The sequence below is a fragment of the Phasianus colchicus genome, chromosome 1, assembly GCF_987193195.1.
Source record: "Phasianus colchicus chromosome 1, bPhaCol1.hap1.1, whole genome shotgun sequence".
NCBI classification, from domain to species: Eukaryota; Metazoa; Chordata; class Aves; order Galliformes; family Phasianidae; genus Phasianus; species Phasianus colchicus.
The window spans coordinates 134,568,248-134,593,616 of record NC_143436.1 but is presented as its reverse complement, the minus strand read 5'-3'; the positions used below and the strand labels follow the sequence as shown (position 1 = coordinate 134,593,616).

The 25,369-nt window shown below is 44.2% G+C and overlaps 1 protein-coding gene across 6 annotated transcripts in view; it reads right to left on the bottom strand.

Moving 5' to 3' along the window:
- NPAS2 (neuronal PAS domain protein 2) overlaps window positions 1-23,022 on the bottom strand; it is a 97,470-nt gene extending 74,448 nt beyond the window's left edge. For 4 of the 6 annotated variants that reach the window (XM_031605210.2, XM_090127442.1, XM_090127446.1 and 1 more), the window contains exon 1: window positions 22,726-23,022. In XM_031605210.2, the coding sequence (XP_031461070.2) occupies window positions 22,726-23,012 (287 nt within the window). In that variant the 5' untranslated portion in view covers window positions 23,013-23,022. Of the gene's footprint in view, window positions 1-21,073; window positions 22,301-22,725 lie in introns of those variants that run through there. The other 2 variants (XM_090127472.1, XM_090127462.1) reach the window with 1 other exon arrangement.
- Window positions 23,023-25,369: the final 2,347 nt, after the last annotated feature.

Genomic DNA, 25,369 nt, shown 5'->3' with positions numbered 1-25,369 from the left:
GTAAAAAAGCCACCAGTAAAAAAGCTGACTAGTCTTTGCTGTAGCCCAGCAGGCCTTGTTGGCTGTACCTGCAGACCAAGTTCCTCAGACCCATCTGTTTTCAACCCTAACCCTCATCCTAAATCTAATCCTGCCTTTAATTATCACCTGAAAACTCCTACTCCTTAATATTAACATTACATTTGGGTCCAAAGTGTTCACTGATGCATGTTATGAGAGATACATGGTGAGGGTGAGGGTCATGTAGCTATGGATAGTCTTCTGATCAGGAGAGAAAGTCATTACTATGCCCTGCAAGTCCTTCTGATCCAGAATGATATACTGTTGCTGGTTATGGCTATACTTAGCATGTAAAAGAGATTTTTTTCACAGCATCTTTCCCTTCCCTGTCTGCAAAAATATCAAGCATCACTCAGTTTTTGCCCCATTGGAGAATTCCTTTGGAAATCCTTCATGGCGATGTGGCTGCCTGGTGCTATCTGTCTGTCAGGGCTGTACAGCATTACTGTTCTGCACCAAGAGGCTCCTATGGAGGTTCACTCAGTCCTACACTGGCATTCCCCAGCTTCCCTAAAGATAAAGTAGGTTTTACAGCCAAAGCCTGAGGGTCTGAATAGCCACCTTTATATCTTGCTTGAGCCCTGTTTGCCACATAAACTAGCTTCCTGGCAGCAGACTGGATCCTTTTAGAAGTGTGGAGATGGGAAAATGCAAAGGTAGTATTTCTGCTTTAGGGCTGTGCAGGAATGCCCCAACTGGAATGTCCTACATGGAGAGCAGCCCACACGCAGGGCAGTGAAAGAGTTGTTGTCTTAGCTGCTGTAATGCACATTTGACTGAAATCTTTGGTTCTGAAGAAGCTGCATTTTTCTGGCACATTTTTAGGAAAGTAGATTCTCAGTTTGCTGCCAGGTGGGAAGGAAGAGTTAAGTTTTTAAGAGCACTGAGTGGCACATTAGCAAGTGTAAATGCATCCAAAAAATGAAAAAGGACTGTATTACTGCTTCTGATTCAATGTTCTTTGCCAAATAACACTCTCACAGTCACCTTTTCTTCCTCAAAGAGAACAGGTTGCGACAGATTGAAGTCTTCTCCCCTGCTATGTCAGGAGCCTTTATGTGACAATTACAACATCATTTTTGTTTTACGATCAGCTGAAGTCATTTCAAAACAGCACTTCACCTCACACACAAAATAGTATGGCTTCATGTGACAGGGACTGCAGTTTGGCAGGAGCAATTCCTCATTTACAATCTGCTTTCTTCTATCTCAGTGTTTTCCACCTAATGCAGGGTAACTTTAGTTTTGAAGTCAGTCAGGCTTATCTGGAGGAATGACTCATCTAGGGCAATCACAGTAGCCTGCTCCTGCATGCTCTGAGAAGCACTCAAATGCTGAGCATTGGAGGAGGAGAAAAACTACAAATCCATGACAGGGAAAACCTCGGTCCTTCCTTCCAGACAAAATTTGTGATATTTGTCAGCAGCTTTGTGAGCAGCAGTGCTGGCACTCAAAAGGGGAATTTCTTTATCTCTTCCCTTTCCTTGGTGATTTCCTTTTTCTCCTGTTCCACCCAGCTCACATGCCACGGGCAAAGCTGGCCTCAGAAACTTCAGAGAAGCCAGCTGGCCTGTATGTGAGCCCCCACATCAGGGGATCCTGCCGATGTAATCTACAACACCATGTTTCTAGCTTTTTTTGTGTCTCCAGTATAGCAACTAGCCAAGAGCAGGCCTAAATGCTGCAGTGTTCAGTGTGATTTTGGCTTCCCCTGACAATTCACTCTTTCACATCATCCATTAGACCTATGAAAATAATACAGCATTTCCCATTAGTAATCTCTCCCACTTGTGATTTCTTTTCTTTGTGGCCGGAGGAGATGAAGTGCGCAGTTACCCCACAAAAAGCTCTCCAGAGCAACCACCATGAATTCAGGAAACCTGGCCTTCAGCCCATTCACTTTTCCTGATTTTGAACAGTTCCTATTTAATTTCTCTCCTGGCTGCTTTTCCTTTTAAAAATGCTTATCTTTTAAGGCTAAACACATGAAAACACAGTGTTCCTAGATATGAGAGGATGCATTCAAGTCTGCCTGAAGACTGCCTCAGGCTAGTCCTGCACAGAGCCAAGAACTGCCCACAGGCAGCAACACCATGGTCAGAGCCACAGCTGGTTGTAAGCAGGCACCACCAGCAAGCAGCTCCATTTCATCTTACTCCTAAATCTGACACTAGGAGCAGTTTTACATATGTGGAACAACTCACTGTCGATAAGAGTCACTTAATTCAAATCCGAAAAGAAGCAATTGCACATCATAAACTAAGTTCTGCAAACTGTGAAACTAGTACAAGTTAATGTCTCACTGGATGGTGTCAGAAAGCTCTTGTGAAGGTCGTCTGAGGTCTGTAGGGTCTGGCATATATTGTCATAAAACTTAAAGATACTCCATAGCTTTGATATCTTTACCTTTCTCATAAATTTAACTGATATTGGCCAGCAAATTCAGAATGTAGCCAGACAGGCACATGTACAACCACATAAAACATGACCAAGTAATCCTTTATTCTCCCAAGAAACTGAGCAAAAAAACCCCATAGTTTTGAACTCAATATCCAAACCAGGCAGGTTTCCGGGGCTGGACCCTGTAAACACTTACAAATCAAAAAGTTAGAGGTTACAATGTCTAATTTTTAGTCTCATGGATTCTTTCTTCTTACCTAACTTGAGGTATTCGCAGTACAGATGGCTGACAGCAGAGATAACTGTCAAAATGGCCTTTGTAGTCAGCAGAGAGAAACAGCAACTCTCAGCATTAACCCATTTCTAAGAAAGTTATTAACATCAATCAAATATGCCATGCTTGAGAAGTGTCCTGATAGTAAAGGCTCAGACTAAGCACCCCCGTCTACCTCTAGTCCCCCAGTACCTCAGGAGACCACATTATTGAATTTCTATTTTCTTTCTTTCTATCTTCTATTCTATCTTTCTATCTTCTATTCAAACTTCACAGGTATCAGCCTGTAATCAGCTAGGGTTTAAGGAGGCTGTGGATGTCCCATCCCTGGAGGCATTCAAGGCCAGGCTGGATGTGGCTCTGGGCAGCCTGGTCTGGTGGTTGGCGACCCTGCACATAGCAGGGGGTTGAAACTGGATGATCACTGTGGTCCTTTTCAACCCAGACCATTCTATGACTCTATGATTTTCCACCCTGAATCCTACAGAGAAGCTGCTTCAGTACTTTCTCCCAGTGGTTAGGGGAACTTCTCTACCTGATAACCTAAATTTACTGTACCTATGTATTGGAATTTTAAACCTTTTTGCTCTTGGGATAATTTGTGCTTTAGCTTAAATAGCTTTCCTTCATGTTTCCTTTTCACCTACCTTCCAAGAGCAATCACGTTGACTCTCAGGCTCCATTTTGCTCAGCCTTCTCATGTGCATGATTCCTGAATCAGATTCCTCTTCACCTCCAAAAATGTACAAGGAAAGTCCCCTGAAGGGGGAAAAATGTCTTTTTAACTTTGTGTATGTACTGATCCTTTATTTTATTGTTCCCTCATACTTGTGCCCTGTCCTTTAGTTTGCCCTCTGCTTACATGGGCATTTCACAGTGAGAGAGAAAAATGTGTTAAACACTCAGAAGCAGAATTGTACAAGCACCATATGGGGGATTCAGGGCTAAGAAGAGTCTCTGAAGTCACTCTAAGTTCCTTCCTGAAAAATTATATGGTTGTCAGATTGGGCAAACCAGAGATGTCCCTCTGATTTCTGTATTTCTTGGGTTCTGAAAACCTAACTGAAGGGCATTAACATTTGGCTGCTGTACTTTTAAGAGATAAATTACAAATGAGAACACTGAGCACATCTCAGAAGTTATGGTATTTCCTTTAGATATTTGATATTCCATACAGCCGAGTGCTGCCTCAAGACTGATGAAAACTTCTACTGTATGCTTGATTTATGATCTATTTGGAGATAAAAAAAAGTGCACTTAATACTTTCATTTCTTTGTTTCCTCCTCCTTTTTTCTTTCTTTTTTTTTTTTTTTTTAATAACCAGGCCACAGTCCAGGAAAAAAAAAGTAAGTTTTGCGGATATGTTTATCGACCCTTGCATTGTGATTTAGTAATATACATCAGCTGGTACTTACTCTCACATAAATGAAAACCCGATGAGGAAAGATATTGAGCACATGTTCTAAAATAAGTATATGCTTTAAACATGCTATTAAATTGCAGTACTTGTCTTTCCTCATTTTCTGGATTTTTCCATTTCCTTTCCTGGAGTTTTAATTCCTCTGGGGCATATAATAAAGTCCTTACTCAGACAAAACTACTTTTCTATTTACTTTATGTTGAAAACTGCATGAGACAGTAATATCCTCGAGACGAGGAATTTCTTATCATTTAGGTCTACAAAAATAAAATTGTTTTTTCATAGATTCATGGAGTTGTTGAGGTTGGAAAAGACCTCTCAGATCACCCAGTCCAACCACCAGCCCACCCCCCACCGTGCCCACTAGCCATGTCCCCCAGCGCCACATCCACATGGTTGGGGACACCGACTCCAAAACTTCCCTGGGCAGCCTGTCCCAATGCTTGCTTAGTCTTTCTAAGTAATTTCCTCTTGTCCTATAGCTGTTATCTGAGAGAAGAGGCCAACCTCCATGACACCACAGCATCCTTTCAGGTCGCTGAAGAGAGTGAGAAGGTCTCCCCTGAGCCTCCCTTTCTCTAGACTGAACAATCCCAGTTCCCTCAGCCGCTCCCCATAAGACTTGTGCTCCAGACCCCTTACAGCTTCACTGCCCTTTTCTGGAATGCTCCAGGGCCTCAATGTCTTTCTTGCAGTGAGGGGCTCAAAACTAGGCACAGTATTTGACACAACAACTTTTGAATAAAATAACGTAAAGTTTATCATTCTTTACTGATAGGAATTTTCTTAAATTCCAGAGAGGGCTCCCGTTTTGTAGTCACAGTGTTTATATAACCCTTCTGCTTGATCTCTGATGGCTCACATGCACCCATACTCACATTTCCATACTGCTCATGTTTAAAAATTACAATGGAAGCAGTCCTGATCCTGCATGGACGCCACTCTTGTGGTTTCAGTACTCTCATCTGTTCAGACAATCACACACTTTGGAAGAGAAATTCTCTTTGACTATTGTCCTTTCCAGCATTTTTTATTATTATTATTTTTTACTTTTTTTCAAGGAGTTTCCTCTTGTGCGTGCCTTTCCCTCCACACTTAGGCATTTAGCTCAGCCTGTTGGTTAATGGGCTGCAGGCTTCTTCCAGTGTCAAGGAAATAAATTAACGTCATCATGTCACGTGCCATCTCACATGTTGCTTTTTTTTTTGCAATTGTAATTTCAATGGTCCCTTCAATACTGATGAAATTCATAACACACCAGGAAGGCTCCCTTAGATTAAGCTGTTTTCATGTGTACTAAAGGACGATCATGAAACATTAGGCATGATACATCAGCTAAATGGATTTAAACTTTAACAGAAGGTGGATGACATAGGGCTGGAATTTGGTACCCTTTCTCATTATTACTCTGCATGTATTTTTAGTTTATTCACTGGGAATACTTGTGAGACACAGTCACTGTTATTAAGAAGGTCAGACTCTATCCCTATTGACAAAAGCTTATTTTAACACGATTTCTTTTGTACAGATTTGCTTTGACTAGCAAGCACTTCATCAGGTGAGTCATCCCCCTTTCACTGGGTCTAAAGCTTGCACAGTTTGATCTGTCAAGATTTATGGGCATGTATGCATATACCCCATTAAGCTACACCACTGAAGAGAAGGATGCAGTGTTGGAATAACAAGACGCTTGCTGTGAGCAAGTAATATTAGAGTTGGGCTAGAAACACATTGTAAGCATGCTGGCAAAGGAGATGATTCCTCTGAAAAGGGATCAGAGCTGGGGCTGATATTCAAGCTGCTCTTTCTGGAGTAGAAATCAGAAGCCTGAAAGTAGTGTCCCAGTTTCCCAGGCAATATAATGGGGAAGTGGGCCACACTGGGGGAGGATTCACAACCCAGTGGGAAAGATCTGTTGCCTCAGTGTAGAAGGCACTGAGGCTCTGTATTCCTATCCTACATGTGGCACGTGTAGGTGTAAGTAAGGCTTGGTTTGAAGCCACCTTTCTCCTCAGAACTCCTGTGGGACATGCATTTCTCCTGCTCAGTTAGTAAGCAACCCAGGCTCTGGCTCTTGAGTGCTCAAGGCCCGTATCTGTGGGCTGGGAAAATGAAGGATTTCTTCCACCACTCCTTTTTTTTTTCCCCCTGCTTGTCTTCACTGCTAGTTCCTCCTCCATCTATGGGCTGATTCAATTCAGTAATTTGGCAAGAAGATAGCCTCTGGCTTTTATTTTTCTGATTTAGAGAGCTGAAGGAACTTCTGCAGGAGTCTCACCAGGTCAGATAGCAAAAAGCAATTGGCAGAAGTGTCGAGCTAGGAGCAGGGGATGGGTTGGGGCTGGCAAGCTGGCATTTGCCAAACCAAGCGTGCAAGTGGGAGCAGCCCTTCACCATTTAGGGTAAGCCAGTAGTGAGTGGACATCAATGAGCTTTAATCTGTTGTGAAAACACACCTTTCCCCCCTTAGAAGATCTGTGAATCATCCCAGCTACTCACAGCTACTTCCCTGCATGGTCTCACAAGGGGCAATTGTCAATTTTGTCTCATATCATTAGAAATTGATTTGGGAAAGAACACTTCCACCTTACCCTGACGACTGAAACAGAATTTTTCTGAGTGCAGAAAATATCCTATCAGATATACAAAATCACATAATTAAATTGAAGCAGTTTAATTTTAAATTAAAATTCACAGTATCTTTCTGGAAGGTTGCAAAACCAACCTACAGTAAATGCTGATCAATTCTATTTTATTTCTTGTCAAGTCTTCCTTTCATCTCACACTATGAACCAGAGAAATGCCTGAGTTTTTCCCTCAGACTTTGATCACCGCATTACCATGACAACAATGTATTTACTGTAGCTATAATGGATGGACTTCAGATGTCAACTGGGTCCCTTGGAAGTCCACGGGGAGCTTTTGGTCTCCTTATACCACAGTAAATGAAAGAATGATTCTGTCGACTGAAGAGCTATCTAACGGGTAACTTGTATTTGCTCTCAAATTCCGCCTGCTCTGCCAGCAATGTCCACTGCCTTCCATCAGTCTTAAACCTACCAGCTGTTTTAATGATATGGGAAAACAGGTCAAACTTTTATTTATCGACATGCTTTGTGCTTAGCTGACTGAAGACCATAATCCAACAAGCTAATGCATCAATCTGACAGGATGTGATGCATGGACATGGTGAAGGTGTTTATTGTTACTGTTTATGTTACTATTCTTTCCAGAGCATTACAGCCTTGCACAGCAAAAGAGAAATGTATAAGGCTTTGTTCTTACACAGTTCACAACTAAAGGATGGTATTTCTGCATGTATATAGACTTGGTGCATAAAAATATATGATAGAAACAAGACCTATTAGGCTCTTGAAGACATTGATACATGGAGTAATCAAGTCACTTCACCAATAAAATACCCTTTCAGCTCGAGAACAAGCTTTATACCTTATTGAATTAAAGATACAATACAAAACAGCACATGTAACTCCTGATCAGGATGCAAGAAACAACTTAGTTACAGCAAGTTTCTTAACATTTGTGTTTCCTTACATTAAGGACTTGATGTACAGATAACAAAATCCCTTTTGCACAAGGTTCTGCAGGGAGTAAAGTATAAATATATATACAGTTTTTTAACAATGCCTGTCAATCTGCTCCTAAAAGATGCAACTAGAAGATCAGAAAGCTAAGTTAAAAGCCCGTTTGATCTCAAGAGTTTGGCTACATACTGACAATTTTGGAAATAACTCATATCAAAAAGAACTGTTGAAGCTTTATATAGTTCTGAACATATACTACTTATATTTTCTCAGATACAAAAACAGTGCACATTTCTTTAAAATGAAATTGTATCGCAGTCATAAAGATGACTCTAGATTCTAGTAGAAAAATTATTAGACTATTAAAACCAGTTAACATTTTTTAATTTAAAATCTTGAAAAGCTAATTTAAGCACACCAAAACATATCACAGCATCAGAAACACCTGAAAATGAGCAAAAAAGTAGTACTGTGTGCTCAGTATTAATCATTTCTCAGGTATGTAAACTTCAAAATACAAATGCCAGATTCTTTGGCAAATTTAATCTTTTAAACTATCTTTAAAGCTATATAAAGTCTTAGAAAAAGTTTCTAGGGAAATACTTTTCCATTAAACTAAATCCATTTTTTTTCTTTGACCTGCCTCAAGCTTGCTGAACCACAAAGGACCCCTCTTCAAAACAGACAAAGAGGGCCAAAGTAGTCATACTACTGGAAAGTTGTGAAGAGAACAGAGCAAGACAGGCAATAACATTGAATGGCCTCATTGCAGCCACAAAACTCTTCGTGATAAAGGCAAAAATTTAGTCACACTGAAGTTCAAAGGAGGCAGCATTTCATAGTAAACATGCTTTCCACTGCTTGCTTAGTGCAAAGTAGTTCTGAACCCAGAAGACATTCATTCAAAATACTCCAAAGTGAAGGGAACTAGTCATGGCTCATAAATATGTTTGTGTTGTATGTATGCTGTTCTTCCAAACTATTTTTTGGGCCTGTCAGTAGCCACAGTAATGGAACTGTACAGTGCTGCTAGTGGTGGTAGCTGTTGGTCATTCCCATTCCCTATCTGCATTAGATTCACTGATTCTGCCTTCATGACCTGGCAGTGTTGTGCACAAAATTCTCTTCTTAGCCCTGCATTTGTGCCTTGCCACTTGAAGACAGTAGATTTTGGAACTAAGAACAAACCATGAGCTTAATTTTCGTTTTTTCCTCTCACTCCCAAAATAAAGAAGCAATAATTTCAAGAGAAAATGGAAGAGTTCCTCTGAGAAAAGCTTAGCTCAGTAAATGAATCTACAAAATGATCGAGATGAAAATCTGAAGTCTTGAGGATTTTACTAAGGCTCATGTATCTGGCTGCAGGAAATATGAATTTTATTCGTGGCTAGGCTTTTCTAGGGAGTGACCTGGGTATAGTGCTTGCCTGGAAGCCTTGCAGTATGCCTCCACTTAGGAGAACTCCTCTCAGCCACACAGAACTTTCCCAGAACCAAATCACTTGAACTGAAATTTTCCAGTCTGGTATCTCCTTGAGTTACAATTAGTCCCGATTTCTGCCAAAACAGTTAAAAAGGAGAGGTGGTACATTCTTGAGAAATATTTCAATATCTTGCTTTACAGGTGTGTGTGGCCTTTGCAACAAGGATATCCCCCCAGTTAAAAACCAACTGGAACGCCAACATTTAATAAAATTGAAGTTGCCACCCTGTTACATGGAGATCAGTGTTGTCACTTCAGAATTCGTTCAGGCCAGGATAAGTCAGCTTTGGTGGGACAGAAATGGTCCCATGCTTGACCTGTCCCCAGCTTAAGCCAGCGGTTGTGCTGCGACTCAGAACTGATTGGGAAATGCCAGCAAATTAATATTACTTAAAATGACTGGTAACAAGAAACCAAAAAAAAAAAAAAAAAAGCAAGCATAGTGCAATCATTAAATCATTAAGTACTGAATCATAACGAATATGCAGGAAGTGAATAAATTAAAATCACACAGGCAGGCTTAATTATACTATTTCCTAATTTCTGAATGCTTGACTTTGCATCCATAGTGGATAACATTTAATGCAGCTTCTGGGAGCACGTGACTTTGCTAGTGAAAATCCTCCTTACTGGACATTGTTGTGACATTTCCAAAATACCATCAGACTTCCAGCCACTTCAGCTAACAAGATCTGGCAGCTGCCATGATCACAGGGTACCGATGCAGGTAGCGATAAGGGGAAGCAGCAAGAGGCAGGGATGAGGTGCTCTTCCAATGGGCTTCCTGAGCGTTTGCTGGCAGCAGAGAAGTGCTAAGTTTGCCTGTTTTCCATTCCAGGTGCCCAAGTGATCAAGCAGCCCCTACTTGTCCCTCTGATCTCCAGCTCTTTCCACACCTCAGACCCCTCACTCAGTCCAGCCTCACATTTGAGGACAATCATCTGCTCATCTCTATTTCTGGCTTTCCAAGTCTCAGGTACTTCCCAAGCAACTCTGAGCATTACTCCTTGCTTTCCAATCTCACTTCCAGTCTTTGCTCAGCCCAAAGATCTCCTTGGCTTCTCTTCCAATCTCTTTCTCCCCGGTGTGGTGCATTCAAGTTGCACTCTGACCTTCCTCCTCCCAGGCTCATGTCCACATCTGCCCTCTTTCCAACTCTTTTCCTCCAGTTGGCCACAAAACCCTCACTTTGCCACATTTCATACTGGGGGCTCTTTCTCCATCCCTCCCCTCTCGTTTCTCTGCAGCTCAAAGCTCCTGGTCTTTCTTGCTCCTTATTCACATTCTGTGTTCCCTCTCCAGCTGGTCAACATCTTCTCACTGCCTTCATCTCTCCACTCACCAGCTTCCTGCAGGACAAAACACAGCCCCATTTATCTTGTCCTCCAGGACACTCAAGAAAAAATATTCCTGGGACACTGTAAGGTGACTTAAACCCACAGTAGCTCCAAAGGAAGTCCTGCTTCATTTCCTTGAATCAACCACCAACATTTGTATATCTGTGCCATGAACCAGTTTAGGAAAACACAACAGCTGAAAATTAGCCTACATACAGAGAAGGTTAAATTTCAGCAAGATCAGCTTCCTGGTCTTGCCTACAGTTCCTGGAAAAGGGAAATAACAGAAATGAGTATTCAAATTCGGGAGTAGGGCAGGATCTTCTTTTGCACTAGCAGAACATACTCACTAAGGCAAAATTAAGGCAATCTTGCAGGTATGGTTTTAGTACTAAAGGGTAACATTTGATAAAGCAATGGAAAATTGGTCTTAAATGGAAGAATATCCTATGCTGACAAGCTGCCTGAGTTCATTCCAGAAATGTCTCACAACTTCTCAGCTATTACTTTCTTCTCTAAGAAAATTGTCTTGCAAGAAGTGTTGCGTTAAGGCAGAGCAAGAGGAGTTTCACCTGAAACAGAACTCTCCAAAAGAAACCTGGAGACTTGCTGGGAAACAAAACTAGGGAGAAACATCCAACAAGTTATTAACTCCAGATTAAAAAGCAGAAAAAAGGTTGGCCAGAATGAAGTCCCTTCCTACCTCAGAATCCCTTAATCTTTGAAAAAATACATACTTCTCAGCTCCCATGCTACTGTGATGACTGCTCCCTTTCCACCCAGCCCATCCCTGTTGCAGCATACGTGTGAGTCAGAGTGAGGAACTAGTCAGCCTTTAAATATGCACTTAAATCTTTCCATATTCAGGAGAAGACTTAGATAAAATTCTTAGCAAATGGGTAATGAAAAGCATGTGCCTAAGTGTTTACCTGAATAAAGTTGCTTTGTTAAATCCGTGCTAAAATGTCAAGCGCCCATCAGGCATGCTCAGCATCCTCCCCACTGCTCCCGCACACAGAGCCTCTGCCACAGTAAATGTTGCCTTCCCAAGGGGGATTTTTTTTTTTTTCCAGAGAGTAGCCCAGAAGGAGAGGAGCCATCAGATCAAAGATAATGCTTACCTCTTCCTTATACCCCTTGCTTTCCCAGATCACAGATCAAAAGGGAGGTCTAGAGACAAGAAGAAAAAAAAAAAACTTTCCTAAGAGAGCCATAAGAGACTCCCCATCTCCCATGTGGCTTTCCAAGCAGTCTGTAACACAGTGAGGAGCAGTCTGTGCTGCTTGCTTGGAAGCTCACAGACTGAGAGATGGAAAGTCACCGAGTGCAGGAGTCAAGTTCTTTATCAACATCTCCTCCTTCCGAGCTGCTTTGCAGATTGCCAGTGTGCAGGAGGGATTTCAGACTGAGCGCAGCAAGCTGACCTTTTCTCCTACGTATGCAGGCTCACTGGGAGGAAGCAGAATCATATCCAGTCTGTGTGATTGAAGAAGCCGTGGATACTTTGGCTAGTTGGCCATTATTCATCGTACTTGGGAGACCAAGTTGTTTAAGCTGAGACTTCAGAGGGTGAAGAAAAAATGTTGCACATTTTACATTATCTCTTGAAAATATGAAAGCTTGCTGCAGTCCTTGGATACAATATTTATGAATTGGTCTTTCAGCCAAATCCACTTCTGCATAAGGATACACAGCTGCCAGTACCAAGAAGTATGGTACTTCCCAAATATATCTTTGCCATTTTTAAAATCACTCTAGAAGCTTGAAAATAGTATTTCTTTCTTTGTAAGTTAAATCTTTAGGTCTGGTGTTTCAAAGAGAGCCTGAAATTAGCCAGATTTTTGTGTTTGTTTGTTTGTGCACAAGAATAATTGATTAAATCAACACAAGCGTAACTGATTATACACTCTAAGAACAGTACTGAGGAATTCAGCTGCAAAACGAGCGGCATTGTGAAGAGCTATACCGAATTTTTATGCTTGCATCTCATATATGGAATCCCCTCTCAATTACACACTACCAATTTTGAAACGTCTCATTACCTTACACCACTGGATATCGAGATTTTGAATGAACTTAACCTGCGTTATCAAGACAGAATTTTTTCAGATGTCTCTTTAAACTTTCTCATGAAAAGGAAAAATCTGCATAGAAGAATATTTAAATACTTATGATTTACAAAAAATATCGTCCTTCTTTCATTAACCAGTATGATGACCCTGTGTTAGTTTCACAGTGGGAAAAAGTCTGCAGAGAAATATGGCAAGTCTAATGCCACTTATGACTTTGCAAATACATATATTATAGACCAGGCAAACAAAATGTGAATTCCAAAGTTAAACAATGAACTTATATCCCTAGGTACTCTGAAAAATAACCTATCTTGAAAAGAAATCGAGAAGACCATCAAATTTCATATTTGGTCAACAACAATAAATCTGTTGTTCAGGTACAGTTTAAATCATCCATTGGAAAAAGACAATTTTGAGCAAGGGAAATAGCAGTTGCATTAAAGAAGAAGTGATACCTTTTTAACTGGCATTACACTATGGATTTTGCCTGTAGTTTTTAATACCTTTTAGGTTTTCCAGAGTAACAGAAAATTGGACACCATGTAACAATATTTGTAACCTTTACAAAAAGAGAAAATGTATTTGCTTATTTGAGGAAGAATAAGCAACTTTGGCATTATGCCTTTTACATTAAAGGGAATATCTGGAAGGATCCAGATGCTAAGGAACTGCAAGCCGGTGGCATTACTTCTAAATTCTATACTATCCATCAGGAAGGCACACAGTCATTATTTACTTCACAAGCATGAATGGGGTCTTTTGGAAAAGAATTTGAATATCAGTTCAACTTGCAAGAAAATAACAATACTTAGCACTTTCAAAAGGCTTCTGTCTTAAAGCCAAAAATAATTAATAGGTAGAAGCGAGAGAGAATGACCTTGCAGAGGTACCTGCAGGGACAGGGCATACAGGGAAGGCACAAGAGCAGCTGGAAGCAACACTCTGCAGTGCACAAGGAAACGCCTCATGAGGCTCAGCCACCAAGGTGGATCAACACCCAGAAGAGGCTTCACCATGGCTCCTCTTTCTACCAGTCATAGAGTCACTAAGGCTGGAAAAGACCTTTCAGATCATCCAGTCCAACCATCAGGCCACCCCCACCATGCCCACTAACCACGTCCCTCAATGCCACATCTACATGTCTCTTGGACACCTCCAGGATCGGTGACTCCACCACTTCTCTTTGTAATGGTGCAGTCCCCTGCTCGGTGACCCCCTCAAACACATGGCTGTGAATGCACCCATCACTCATCAGAGACTACGCTTCTCTATTAGGCTGCCCTAGTTTGTAGACAAGAGATGTGATGCACAAAGGGCATTATGTTTGTGGTCTAAGCTCATAGCATTGCACAGTACAATTATAAATAAAATCTATCTATTTTGAGATTTCCAGTTTTGTTGCCATCAACAAAACCCTTTTTACACTGACTTTAAAATCCTGAAGTATTTTCTTCTGACTGCAATGCTGTGCCAAATATTTTTGTCATTTCAAAACCCAATTTACTGCTAAAACCCTGCATGAATGCTTCAGAGGAACTTTTAAGATCTTGCCAGAATACAAGGAAAGATTACTGAGATGGATTTTGTGCAAATAAATCTCTGTCTAAATCACCAATCTTATAAACCTGTGCATCACCCTAAGGCAAGTACATGGATATAGGTACCTATATGTTGAAGTAATCTAAAAGAGACAATTAAATTCCTTGATACATGCATGATCTACAGCAGCTCCTTACAGTACTGTAGTCAGTGAAGGTGGGGATAACAGGAGAAGTGAAAGAGGGAAGAAGAAAGGAGAGAGGAAAAGGGGAGAAGCAGAATGTACCAGCTGAAATAAATTCATAAAAACAAGGTCCTCTTGAAGAAAGCTAAAGATTACAATGAAGTAAAAGAAGGAGAAGGAACAGATGAAATTTAAAATTTTAAAAAAAAAAAAGTCAAAAAACAACAAGAAAAAGACAAAGTTTAGTGCTATCAGGAACTCAAGCCAGTAATTCTTTGTCAAGCCAAATTCCCCTTGATTTCAGTGGGAGTTTTGCCTTAATGAGGACAGGAGGATAGGCACCAAATGCAGCTTTATTTCTATACTTGAATAACAGCAAGATACAGCAAGATATTGTATTGTTGAAAAAGACTGTGCATTTTTGAAGAAATATGGATATTAGGAGCCAGGCAGTATAAGTGTAATTGCCACAACCAGCTGGGATACATCAGTGCGCATCAGCTTACAATAAAGCCCTTCATGCTGTAAGAAAGAGAAAAGATGAAACAAGGGACTCATGTCACCTTGCAAATAACCAAATTAAAGGTCCAGAATTATTCCAGGAAAGTTTCCATCCACTTCAGTGACAGCTCCGAAAACAAACAAGATTCTCCAGTCCTTCTTATTAAAAAAATAATACAAATACAACAGTGAATATGAGTGACCTATTTATTTTGTATCTGCATTGCTCTTGCTGAAATTGTTGGAAATGCACCCATGTGGCTCACACAAGTATTCTTTGATTAGGCTGTTTTCAGGCAGAAAGACTGAGAAAGTGTATTCCACAGATATCACACTGATATAGCAAAAACTAAATTGGGGAACAAAATGCTCTTCTGACCTTGGTAACCAAAGATAAAGCGACTTTTAAAAGCTAGATGCTCATCTGATGAACAGGATGAAGATTTCGGCTAAGTAGTGGCCTTAATGGTCCATGAAGACATCGTACACCTTTATAAATCATAAATTAAAGGAGCTCTCACTAGATGTGTAATTGGGCTGTGGGTATGTCAAATGTAAAGCCTCCAATTTAAAACCTTTTACTGTTTTAGATGTCAAAACCAGGAACAGGCAAAATACCACAAGTAAAATCTGTGGAATTACCAACAAGAACAACAAGGCGAATATTTTGTATAAGAACTACAAACAGCAGAAAAACGCCCTGATTCCGCCTGATCACATTGCACGCACTAATAATACTTATTATCTACAGGACTCTGCAAGAATATCAGTCTTATCCATGCTGCATCAGTTCTCCATGACGTACTAATGAGAGTCATCCCACCCAAATCAATAAGTCCAAGATGTACTCATAGTTGGATTCATTCTGCTGATCAGACAACCGGCAGTTCTCAGGTATTGCAGTCACATCCACCTGTTGATTGAGAGATTACAGGTGGGAGCTTCCTTGTTAAAAGAGCCCTCCAGCTTAATGACTTGACACACCTAAGGGTGAATCAAGAGAAAAAAACTCGGGTTGGCTCATCAATGACAAAAAGACAAAAAAAAAAAAAAATCAAACTCAATTATTACTGTTTGCAGGACTAAAATTATGTTAAAAAAATTCATTGCCATCTGTATGCTTGTTAAAGTTGATTTTCTTGTTCTGGTTTTCTTCCCGACAATTGAACAGTATTGTCTATTTTTAAAGAAAATAAAAGCTGCTTGAATAATAATTTGTTTTTCCCAAGATAGAGGAAATCATAGTGATGGGCTTTAAGAATGGTTACCGAATTAGAAACGAGAATGAAAAACAAGTGTTTTCCTGTTCAAGGTTTTCACTTTAATGAGTTTTTATTTTCAACTCGATTGAGTGCTGACTACAGAAAATTCAAGGCTACCAGGACATTAAGCTGCTCAACCGACTGAAAAGTTTGATGCTCTTTCTAAAAAGTGAAGCTTATCTGGGAAATGAAATCAGTGTCGCTGCTCCGAGATAACTCTTGGGAAGAGAAGTTAATATGGCTTATTAAATAACATTAAATGAGATCCAGCAGGATCCACAGAATTCAGGAGTGCTCTTGGAGCTCCTGCATGCTCCCCAGCTGCTTATGCAACACTGCTCTCCTGCTCAGTGTAAGGGCCTGCCATTCGGTTACATAAGGCATTCCTAAAATACATACAGGCACTCATACAGTTCAGTTACACGCTGCCTTTGAGTTTCTTAGCAGCTAGCATAGAGGAATTTTAAGAAATGACCACAACAACTTGCACGTTGTTGAATTTCAGATTGCTTCTGTCATTTTCATACAGCTAGTTCTCATCTAGAAACTAGTGGGTAAGCTAGTGTAAGTACTTTGACCACTGCTTAGGCACTACAGAGGTTTTGCTTTGGAACGGCTGTGGTGTTCATTACCCAGGGCTTTAAAATCTGCCTTTCAGATGATTAAGAAAATTCTGGTCCAGCAACCAGCAGCCAACACAATATTGTTTCTGTAACCAGTGCCTGAGCGCTGTGGATAGGTGAAAAAAATAATAGTCCTAAAGATTCTCCCATTCTTTGGTCGGAATTTCAAAGCCTACTCTCTAATGGACAGATAAAACTAATGACAGTACTGCCAGGTCAGGAAACAAGATTATTGTGCCCCAAATCATCTTTCTAATTCTGGGCAGCAGCTAAGGCTGGGGCAGGCTGTGTGAGTGGGACAGGCATGTGGAAATACAATAGTCTTCCAGCAGAGACTCCTTCAGCCAGGCATTGTAGCTCAGCATTCAGTGGCTCTTGGCAGAATTGCTTCTGTGAATGTAATTGCTTTCTGAACCCACTTGAACCCAAGGAGATAAGACTGCCATCCTTGGCATGACTGCATAGCTAAATAATAGGACACCAGGGAGCAAGCTTGAGCCCCGTACCCTGCTTTTCCAGCCCTGCATAAGCTTTAGCTCACACCCTGGCTTTTCTGTGGAGCATATCAACCAGTTTCATCAAACCAGCTCTTTCCACTCAAATACACAACCACAAGCTCCTTGCACTGGAGTCCCCAACGCACCTCATGTAGCAGAGCAGGCACAGTTGGAGGACCACCTGGCCCAGCCACAGCTAGCCATGATATCAAGGAGTGCATAGAAGAATACAGCAAATCAAATGCAGTATTTCCTCAGGATATTCACCAGGCTTCCAAGAATTTGCAGATCAAAGCTTCCTAAGTGAGAGGCAGTGGTTTTGTATTTAATAGCCGGTGATGGATTTCTCTTCCATGAACTCATCCAGTCACCTCATTAGCTGATGTAACCTCTCAGCATCCACATCCTGTGGTGAGGAGCTCAGCATTTGACCACACTGCTCGAGGAGCCACCTCCCTTTGTCTCAATCCCCATGACTGCCTGCTTCACCCGGTACCCTCATGGCTGTCTCTGACAGCAGTCACTCCCAGCTCGCCTCCTCCATGTATTGCAGGATTTTACAGATTTCTGTTTCCTTTCTTGCCAATCATTGCCTTACTAGCCTTGTCGCTACTCATGCAGAAGCCACACTGTTCCTCTGATCACCAAACCCTGAATCTCCTAATCTCCCTGCCACCACATGCTTTTGGAATGGAAGAATCAACATGTATAATCTCAAAGACATGGGTACACCCATAGTTTCCGCAGTAAATTAATGATTTTCTTTTTTTATTATTTCCATTGTTTTGTTTAGTTTTCTACGCTCACATCTGTATGTTGCTTTGAAAGTTTTTTGAGTTGTTTATGGAAGATTTTATCTAACTTTCTGTATCTTCAGTGACTTGTGGCAATGTATTTCTGTGATTTTGTTTTGGATAACATGTACTTTCTTTCATTAACTGTCAGTACGACATATTAAATATGAATGCAAAACATATTACATTCACTTGACATGAGGATACTCAAAGAGAAAGAATGGTTTAGATGTCCAGGTAAATGATGCTTTGTCACACTGGCTCTTGTTCCATGTTTTGAAATAACTAAGAAGTTTCATACTTGAACTTCCAAATTTCCATTTTGATCTCAAGCCCACATAAACATCCTTCAGGCTTTTTTTCCATATGACAGAATCACAGAATCACAGATTAGCTTGGGTTGGAAGGGACCTCAAAGCCCATCCAGTTCCATACCCTGCCATGGTTGGGCACCTACCAGCTCAGGCTGCCCGGGGCCCCATCCAACCTGGCCTTGAGCATCTGCAGGGATGGGGCACCACAGCTTCCCTGGGCAGCTGTGCCAGTGCCTCACCACCCTCTGAGTGAAGAATTTCTTCCTACTAGCCAAACTAAATCTACCCTCTTAGTTTAGAGCCATACTTCTTGTCCTATCATTTACATGTCCTGGTAAAAAGTTTCTCTCCAGCTTTCTTGCAGAATCCCTTTAGGTACTTTTGTATTTTATGCACAGATCCCTAAGAACAGTAGTAAAACAGATGAACACACTTTCCTTTCTGTCACAGTCGGGTCAGCAAAAGATCACCTGTTTTACACAGACTTGTGCCCAAGCAGAAGGTGAGCTCACCTCCCAGTACTCACCATTTACAAGGTCAGGTTTGGAATATTTCAGAGCTCTCAACCATGGATCAGAGTGTGCACATGCTGTACCTGCACTGCAGAGAACAATGGCAGAGCTTACAGATGAGGGACAGGACAAGGAACAACAGGAAGGTACTGAGAACAGACAGCAAAGTGTGTGGTAATGCTAATGGATACTAACAAATGTCCAAGCTCACTGGTGGCCTATATGTTGGGAGAGGTTCACTCTTCTGAAGCCACAGGTGAATTTTCAGAATGATGCCAAAATGAAAGGCAGGCAGTATGGAAGAAACACTGACCTCTGCCATGATTCTTGAATAAAGGAATAGAAGAGTCTTTCTGTTCTAAAATGTTATTAAACACGACATTTGGGTTGGACTGACGTATGCATCATGGTTTGCCTTTAGGGGAAGACACACAGGAAATGAAGTATAAAGAGCAGCTCTTATCCCTCCATCCCCAAAAGGTACACAGAATTTACATGTATTGGTATAAGAAAGGTGTGTTCCAAAACCCCTCAGCCCAATCTACCAAGATCCCTGAGCCATGGTAAGATAAATGCAAGGAGTAAATCATGTCTGCAGTTTCTCAGATGCTTCAGCACAAGCCTACAGGATCACATCACATTACACTGTCCTTCCTGCCCTACAACTGTTACATCTCTGAATTCAGCTGGTGATACATCAGTATATACATCCTGCGTGGCACATAGCAGCAGGTCCCAACAAAGGGTCCCAAAAAAATCCCTATATAATGCCAGTACATAAACAAATCCACCACCATCTCTACACTCTGCTTAAACAGTATTACATGGCATTTCCTTTTCAAATTTCTGTCTCAGAAAAGAAAGTCAGTCCCAGCTGATGCTTATTTCTGTTAAACTTCCAGCCTGAATTAAGTTAGCTAAAATACAAATATTTGCCTCAGCCTAGTTTCTTAAAAAGAAGTTGTAATAAGACCAAGGATCAACAGAAAGCTAAGCCAAATCTGGAAAAATGCCTGGTTTTCATACAGATAATGATCTCCCTACAAAATTTGCTATTTGAGTGCATCTGTCCTAAGAACCTGAAAGCAAAACATTGTTAAATACAAATGAAAGTTACTTAAATCCTAATGTCCAGCTTAGGAAGAAAAAGCAGTAAAGTACTCATAAAATACACATTTGAATGCCATTCTCAGTTGTTTTATTTTTACCACTCACCAATTGTACAGAGATGTCATTTGTTTGCTCTAAACTTATGGCTGTGCAAAATGTCCTATCTTTAAAGAATGCCAAGCTACAAAACTGGAACAATCAGCTGCTGATCTTCATTTTCCTACTTGAAGCAAATATGTTACGATGCAGCATCAGCTCCATGATGACATACTGTTTTGTTTCCACTGGACTTTGCTGTGTTGATTTATTCTTAATATACTGAGCTATAAATTCTTCCTGTGGAAAACCCGCATCAGCTTACTGCAGGATGAGATGAATCCTGGAGGTCCACAGCACAAAAGCGTAGTATGAGACTTAATGGGGACATACACAGCTGCCATCCTGCCTGTGGCAAGCCCACAGCTAAAGGAAGGTGGTGCAAAATGTACGATGAGCAACAAGAGCTGCTCCTCAGAGCAAGGAGACCACAGAATGATAGAATCAGAGCATCCCGAGTTGGAAGGGACCCATAAGGAGCATTGAGTCCAACTGCTGGCTCCACATAGCACCACCCAAAACTCAGATCATCACCAGGTGGCAGAGCAGTTCATGTGGGGCAAAGTAGAGGCAGGGGCTGAAGAGCACAGAAGGCTGTGTGAGGGGGAAGATGAGAAGTACAAAGAAGTGGTAATAATACAATCCAATCACTGAAAGTTTGGAAACAACTGGTTTTGCAGGCCAAGATCTCTTGTCCCTGTCCACCACCAGACTCTCACCACGTGTTTCTGTTCACCATTCCTTCTCTCAGTCTGGGTTTTCCCCCTCTGTTTCCAGTTCCAGCCCTTCCTCTTCACCTTGTTGCCAAACTTTGCCACGTATCAACTCCACCAAGCCCTCTCCACTTGATTTCAAGGTCCCTGCCTTTCTCTTCTACCACACCTGCATCACCAGTGCTGCTTCTCCCCCCTAATCCCACACTCTCTTTCCCCATGCATGCAAATGAAGCAGTCTCCCTTTCCTTCCCCACTCAGTCTCCATGCCAGCAGACAAGCAGACACACCCAGGCACTGCAGACACAGCCCCATGTCCCCTCCTTCTGGTGCTCACCACAGCAGCAACATCTGGGAAGAAGACCTGCGTAGGGAAGCCCACACGGCCCTCCAGCCGCAAGCAGGACAGCTCCCATCCTTCCCAGGAGGACGAGTTCAGTGTGTCATAACACCAAGAACATCTCCAGCAGTGCCATAGGCAAACCCCCAAATGCCCACCACTTCCAAATTCTGGAAGATTTTCATAGGCTCAATGTGACGCATACCCCCGTCACAAGGTTGATCCCGAGCCAAGTATCTTTTTCCTGCTCCAAAACACAAAGCCACAAGAATTCAACGGTTTCAATGAAAGTGTTTTTTTTCAACAGAGCCAAAAAATGCGGATTCATGGAAAAACAAAGATCAAGGTCTCCTAATGCAGGATGGGATATACCTAAACCATCTTTGTCAGATATGTGGTCAAAGAATGCAATTTCCTCTCACCACGCTTTCAGAAATAGCTGAACCATTTTATCTGAAACTTCCCAAAGAGATTCTGTCTTCAGCAAATACTCAACCCGGAAAATGTCAGCCTACTTTCAAGCCTAGCAAATGCATAAGCACCTGAAAGCAGAGCATTGTATTAGAAAGCACAGGGTAATTTTAACTGTAGACAACATCTCTGCCTATGATAAAATAACAATACCTTCGAGTGCAGGGCTAGAAAATGGGACAGCTGCAATTCTGCAAAGTATAACCTATGGGTTCAATGCATCACACAGGCAGAGCAGCACCTTTATGTGTGAAGGAAGACAATTTTAGGCATCCCTGCTGGCTGCACGGGTTGGAGCAGGACTCAGCAGGGCAGCAGGGCCACCTCTGCGAAGTGTGAGCACTGCTAAATCAGTGTCAGCACACAGCCTAGCACCACGGAGGGATGCAAACCAACACTCACTCAGGGGTGGAAGGGAGATGGCTTCCCACTTCGAGATACGGCCACTTGTTGAGCGGGCACCGAGAGCCTGGTTAGAATCATAGCGTCACAGAACGGTTTGGCTTGGAAGGGACCTCAAAGCCCATCCATCTCCAACCTCCTGCCGTGAGTAGGGCCGTCACGCACTAGGTCAGGCTGGGCAGTCCCGCAGCCACGAGTCCCGGCAGCCCTTCTGGAGACGTAGAGCCTCGAAAAGATTAAAGTTCCTCTGCCGGCCGTGAACGCTCAGAGCCGCTCGTTATTTCTGAGTCACTTGAGTGAAAGTAAGCTGCCGCCCTGCCGACAGCTACGGTGCGCCGAGTAAAGTTTATGGACGAACGTGCTCGCTAACCGACAAACCGTACGGTGACCGTGCAGGAGAGCACCAGCGCACAACTCCTCGTGAAAGAAGTGCCGCGCTGCTGCCGAGCGCTGCGTTCAGCATCCCCCCATCGGGCACGCTGCGGGGAACAAGCCGGGGCTGGGTACGCGGCCACAGCGAGCACCTCAACCCCTGCTCCCGTGCAGACGTCCCACCGGGCCTCAAGCAGAGATCCCCCCCGACCTCACCGCAACTTTTCCTCCCCCGCCTCAGCGGTGATGCGATGACCCCGCACCGCGCGGGAGTCCCGGGGACGGCGGGAGATGCCCCGATCCCATCTCCCACCCCCCCCGCGGCGGGGTCCCGGTGGGCTCCGGGGCGGGGAGCGGGCGGGTACCCCGAGGTACCCCGAGGGGGCCGCGGGGCCGCGCGTTACCTGGGCTGCCGGTGCTGCGGGAGCGCGGCGGGGAAGCCCCAGCCGCCGCCGCCGCCGCCGCCGCCGCCGCCGCTGCTGCTGTCCGCGGTGGCCACCTGGGTGCCGGTGCCGCCGGGCTGGATGCCGCCGCTTCTCCGCTGCCTGCCGGTGCCGCTGCGGCAGCGGCCGCCGCTGCTCCAGGCGCGCAGGAGGCCGGGCTCGGGAGCCGGCAAACTCTTGGTCGCCGCCGAGGAGCCGGGGACGCCGCCCGCCTCGCGCCCGGTGCCGGGGCCGGTGCCGTGTCTCATGGTGCGCGGGGCCGCCGCATGCCGCGCTGCCGCCGCCGCCCCGGGCGCCGCGGGAGCCGGGCGCGCCGGGGCCAGGGGCTCCGCCGGCAGCGGGAGGCCGCCGGGAGCCCGGGCTGCCGCGGGGGGGCCGGGAGGCCGGGGGCCGGGGGGGCCGCTGGCTCGGGCTGCCGCTGGTGCATTAAGTTAGACGCGCGGCCGAGAGAAGCGGGGCGGCCGCGGGGGCCGCGGGGCCGGGAGTTGGCGGCGAAGTTGGAGCCCGGCGGGCGAGGCGGGGGCGTCCCCCCCCGGCCGCCTCCATCCCCCGGCCGCCGTCTCCCGCCCTCAGCCGCCGGCGCTGGGGGGCCGCGCCCGGCGCCCCGCGCCCATGGGCGGCCGCGGGCCCGGAGGTTGGAGGCGGCCGATCGCCCGAGCCGCCTTCCTCCGCCGCCCGCCCGCCTTCCCCGGAGCTCGGAGCCCGCGGCCGAGAGCCCGGCTGGGCGCGCGAAACGGGTCAGGGAAGGGGAGAGGGACCCCGGCTCCTGGCTGCCCCCTCCCCGCCGCCGAGCGCCCGGGCTTCGGGGAGGGTCGGGCCGGGAGGTGGGCAGCGAGAGGGCTGCGGAGGAGCTCTCCCGCCCCGGCTCCGTTTGCACAAGTGCAGGGAATGTTCCACTGACCTACATATTTTTCCAAACATACGTGACCTTTTTTTCTCTCTCTCTCTCTCTCGTTCTGTGGGAGGAGACAGGCGTGGATCCAAGAAAAGGAGAAGCTGGAAAGAGAACGAAAGGGGAAGCAGGGGAAAAAAAAAATAAAACCTCAACCAAAAAACCCAGCCCTGAATCAGGGATGGCTTCACAGCGCCTCAAGCAAAACCGGCGTGCGGGCTACTGTACGGGTCCGGAGCGGCATCCCCGCACCACACTGCCATATCCCATATCCCCGCATCCGCACGTCCCTATATCTCTACATCCCTATATCCCCATCTCCCTATATCCTACGTCTCCCCATCCTTCCATCTCCGTATCCATATATTCCCATATCCCTAGATCCCTACACCCACATCCCTACAGCCCCCTATCTCTGACCCCAGGACCGTGCTTCTGGAGCCTTGGAGGGGCAGCATCCAGGTGTAGCCCGGCCCGGCCTCACTCGGCAGCCGGGGACATCCCCCGCCCGCAGGGGACACCCCACGAACTCGGAGCAAGTCCCGGCCTCGCCGGGTACAGGCAGTAAGTCCCGATGTGGTTATGCAACACCGTACCGGCAATTAGAGCAAAACCTTGAGAGAGAGCTCTATTTTTTTTTTTTTTTTTTTTTTTTTTTTTTTTGCAAAGTAGGTCATTCTTTTTATTCCTCTCTTTGCATCATTTATTTTTTTTCTGTCTTTCTTCCTTTTTTTTTTTTTTCTTTCTTTCTTTTTTTTTTTCCCTAGTTCTCCTCCTGAAAAGTAGCCAGCCAGAGATAAGCAGCGTGCCGGAGCACCCTCCCTCACTGCCCATCCCGACGGTTAGGAGCACTGCCAAGTGACACAGGAGCTGGGCAGGGGAGCACTTCAAAGCCCTGCTTCCCTCATCCCCCTGCCACCATACCCAGTGACTACGATCCCCAACGCACACGGGAATTATCACAGGAAACTGTCACACTCTTCTGCTGAGCGCCTTCACACCATCCTTTCTCCAGCGGGCATGACTAATGTTGAAAGGGTAAAGTTGTTTACGTTTAACCAAGATTAAATAGAAAACTTTGCAAAGCTCCTCCCTTCCGTTGGATGGAACCCAGCAGTTTTTCCCATTTGGAAATTGTCAAACAGTGGTTAAACAATCCTTTGGCAAACAAGTAGCACCCGAGGGAATAAAGCATCAAATACATGGGGAGTGGAATAAAAGAGATTGCTGTTCTGGAGGTATTTCTCTTGTGTTGAAGTACACACAGTCTTCAAGCCTTGTAAGGGTAAAGAAAAGGACCTTCCCAGGACTACATATCACACAAAGTGATGTTTTGGTCCTGTTGAAAACATTCCAAAACCCTGCCCCAAAACGATCTCCAAAAATGAGAAAGGGAGCACTCTGAGGACAGTATCACAGTGGGAAAGGTAGCACTGGAACATGCATGCAAAACTGTGCCTACACTGGGTTTTAATGCATTCCCCATGAATTTGTAGTGCCTTCACTGCATAGATGAGAAGGGAAACTGGGTAAGGTTTATTTCTTCATTCACCCCCTAGATTACTGGTGTGTACTTGAATTACGGCCACGGTCAGCAGGTTGGCTGAAGGCAAGGCAGGGTTTTCCCAGCACATACCTGAGCCTGTTGTGAAACGACGACTTCTCCATGTCCACAGACCTTCCTCCCATCCAGCTGCCAATGGAAAATAACTG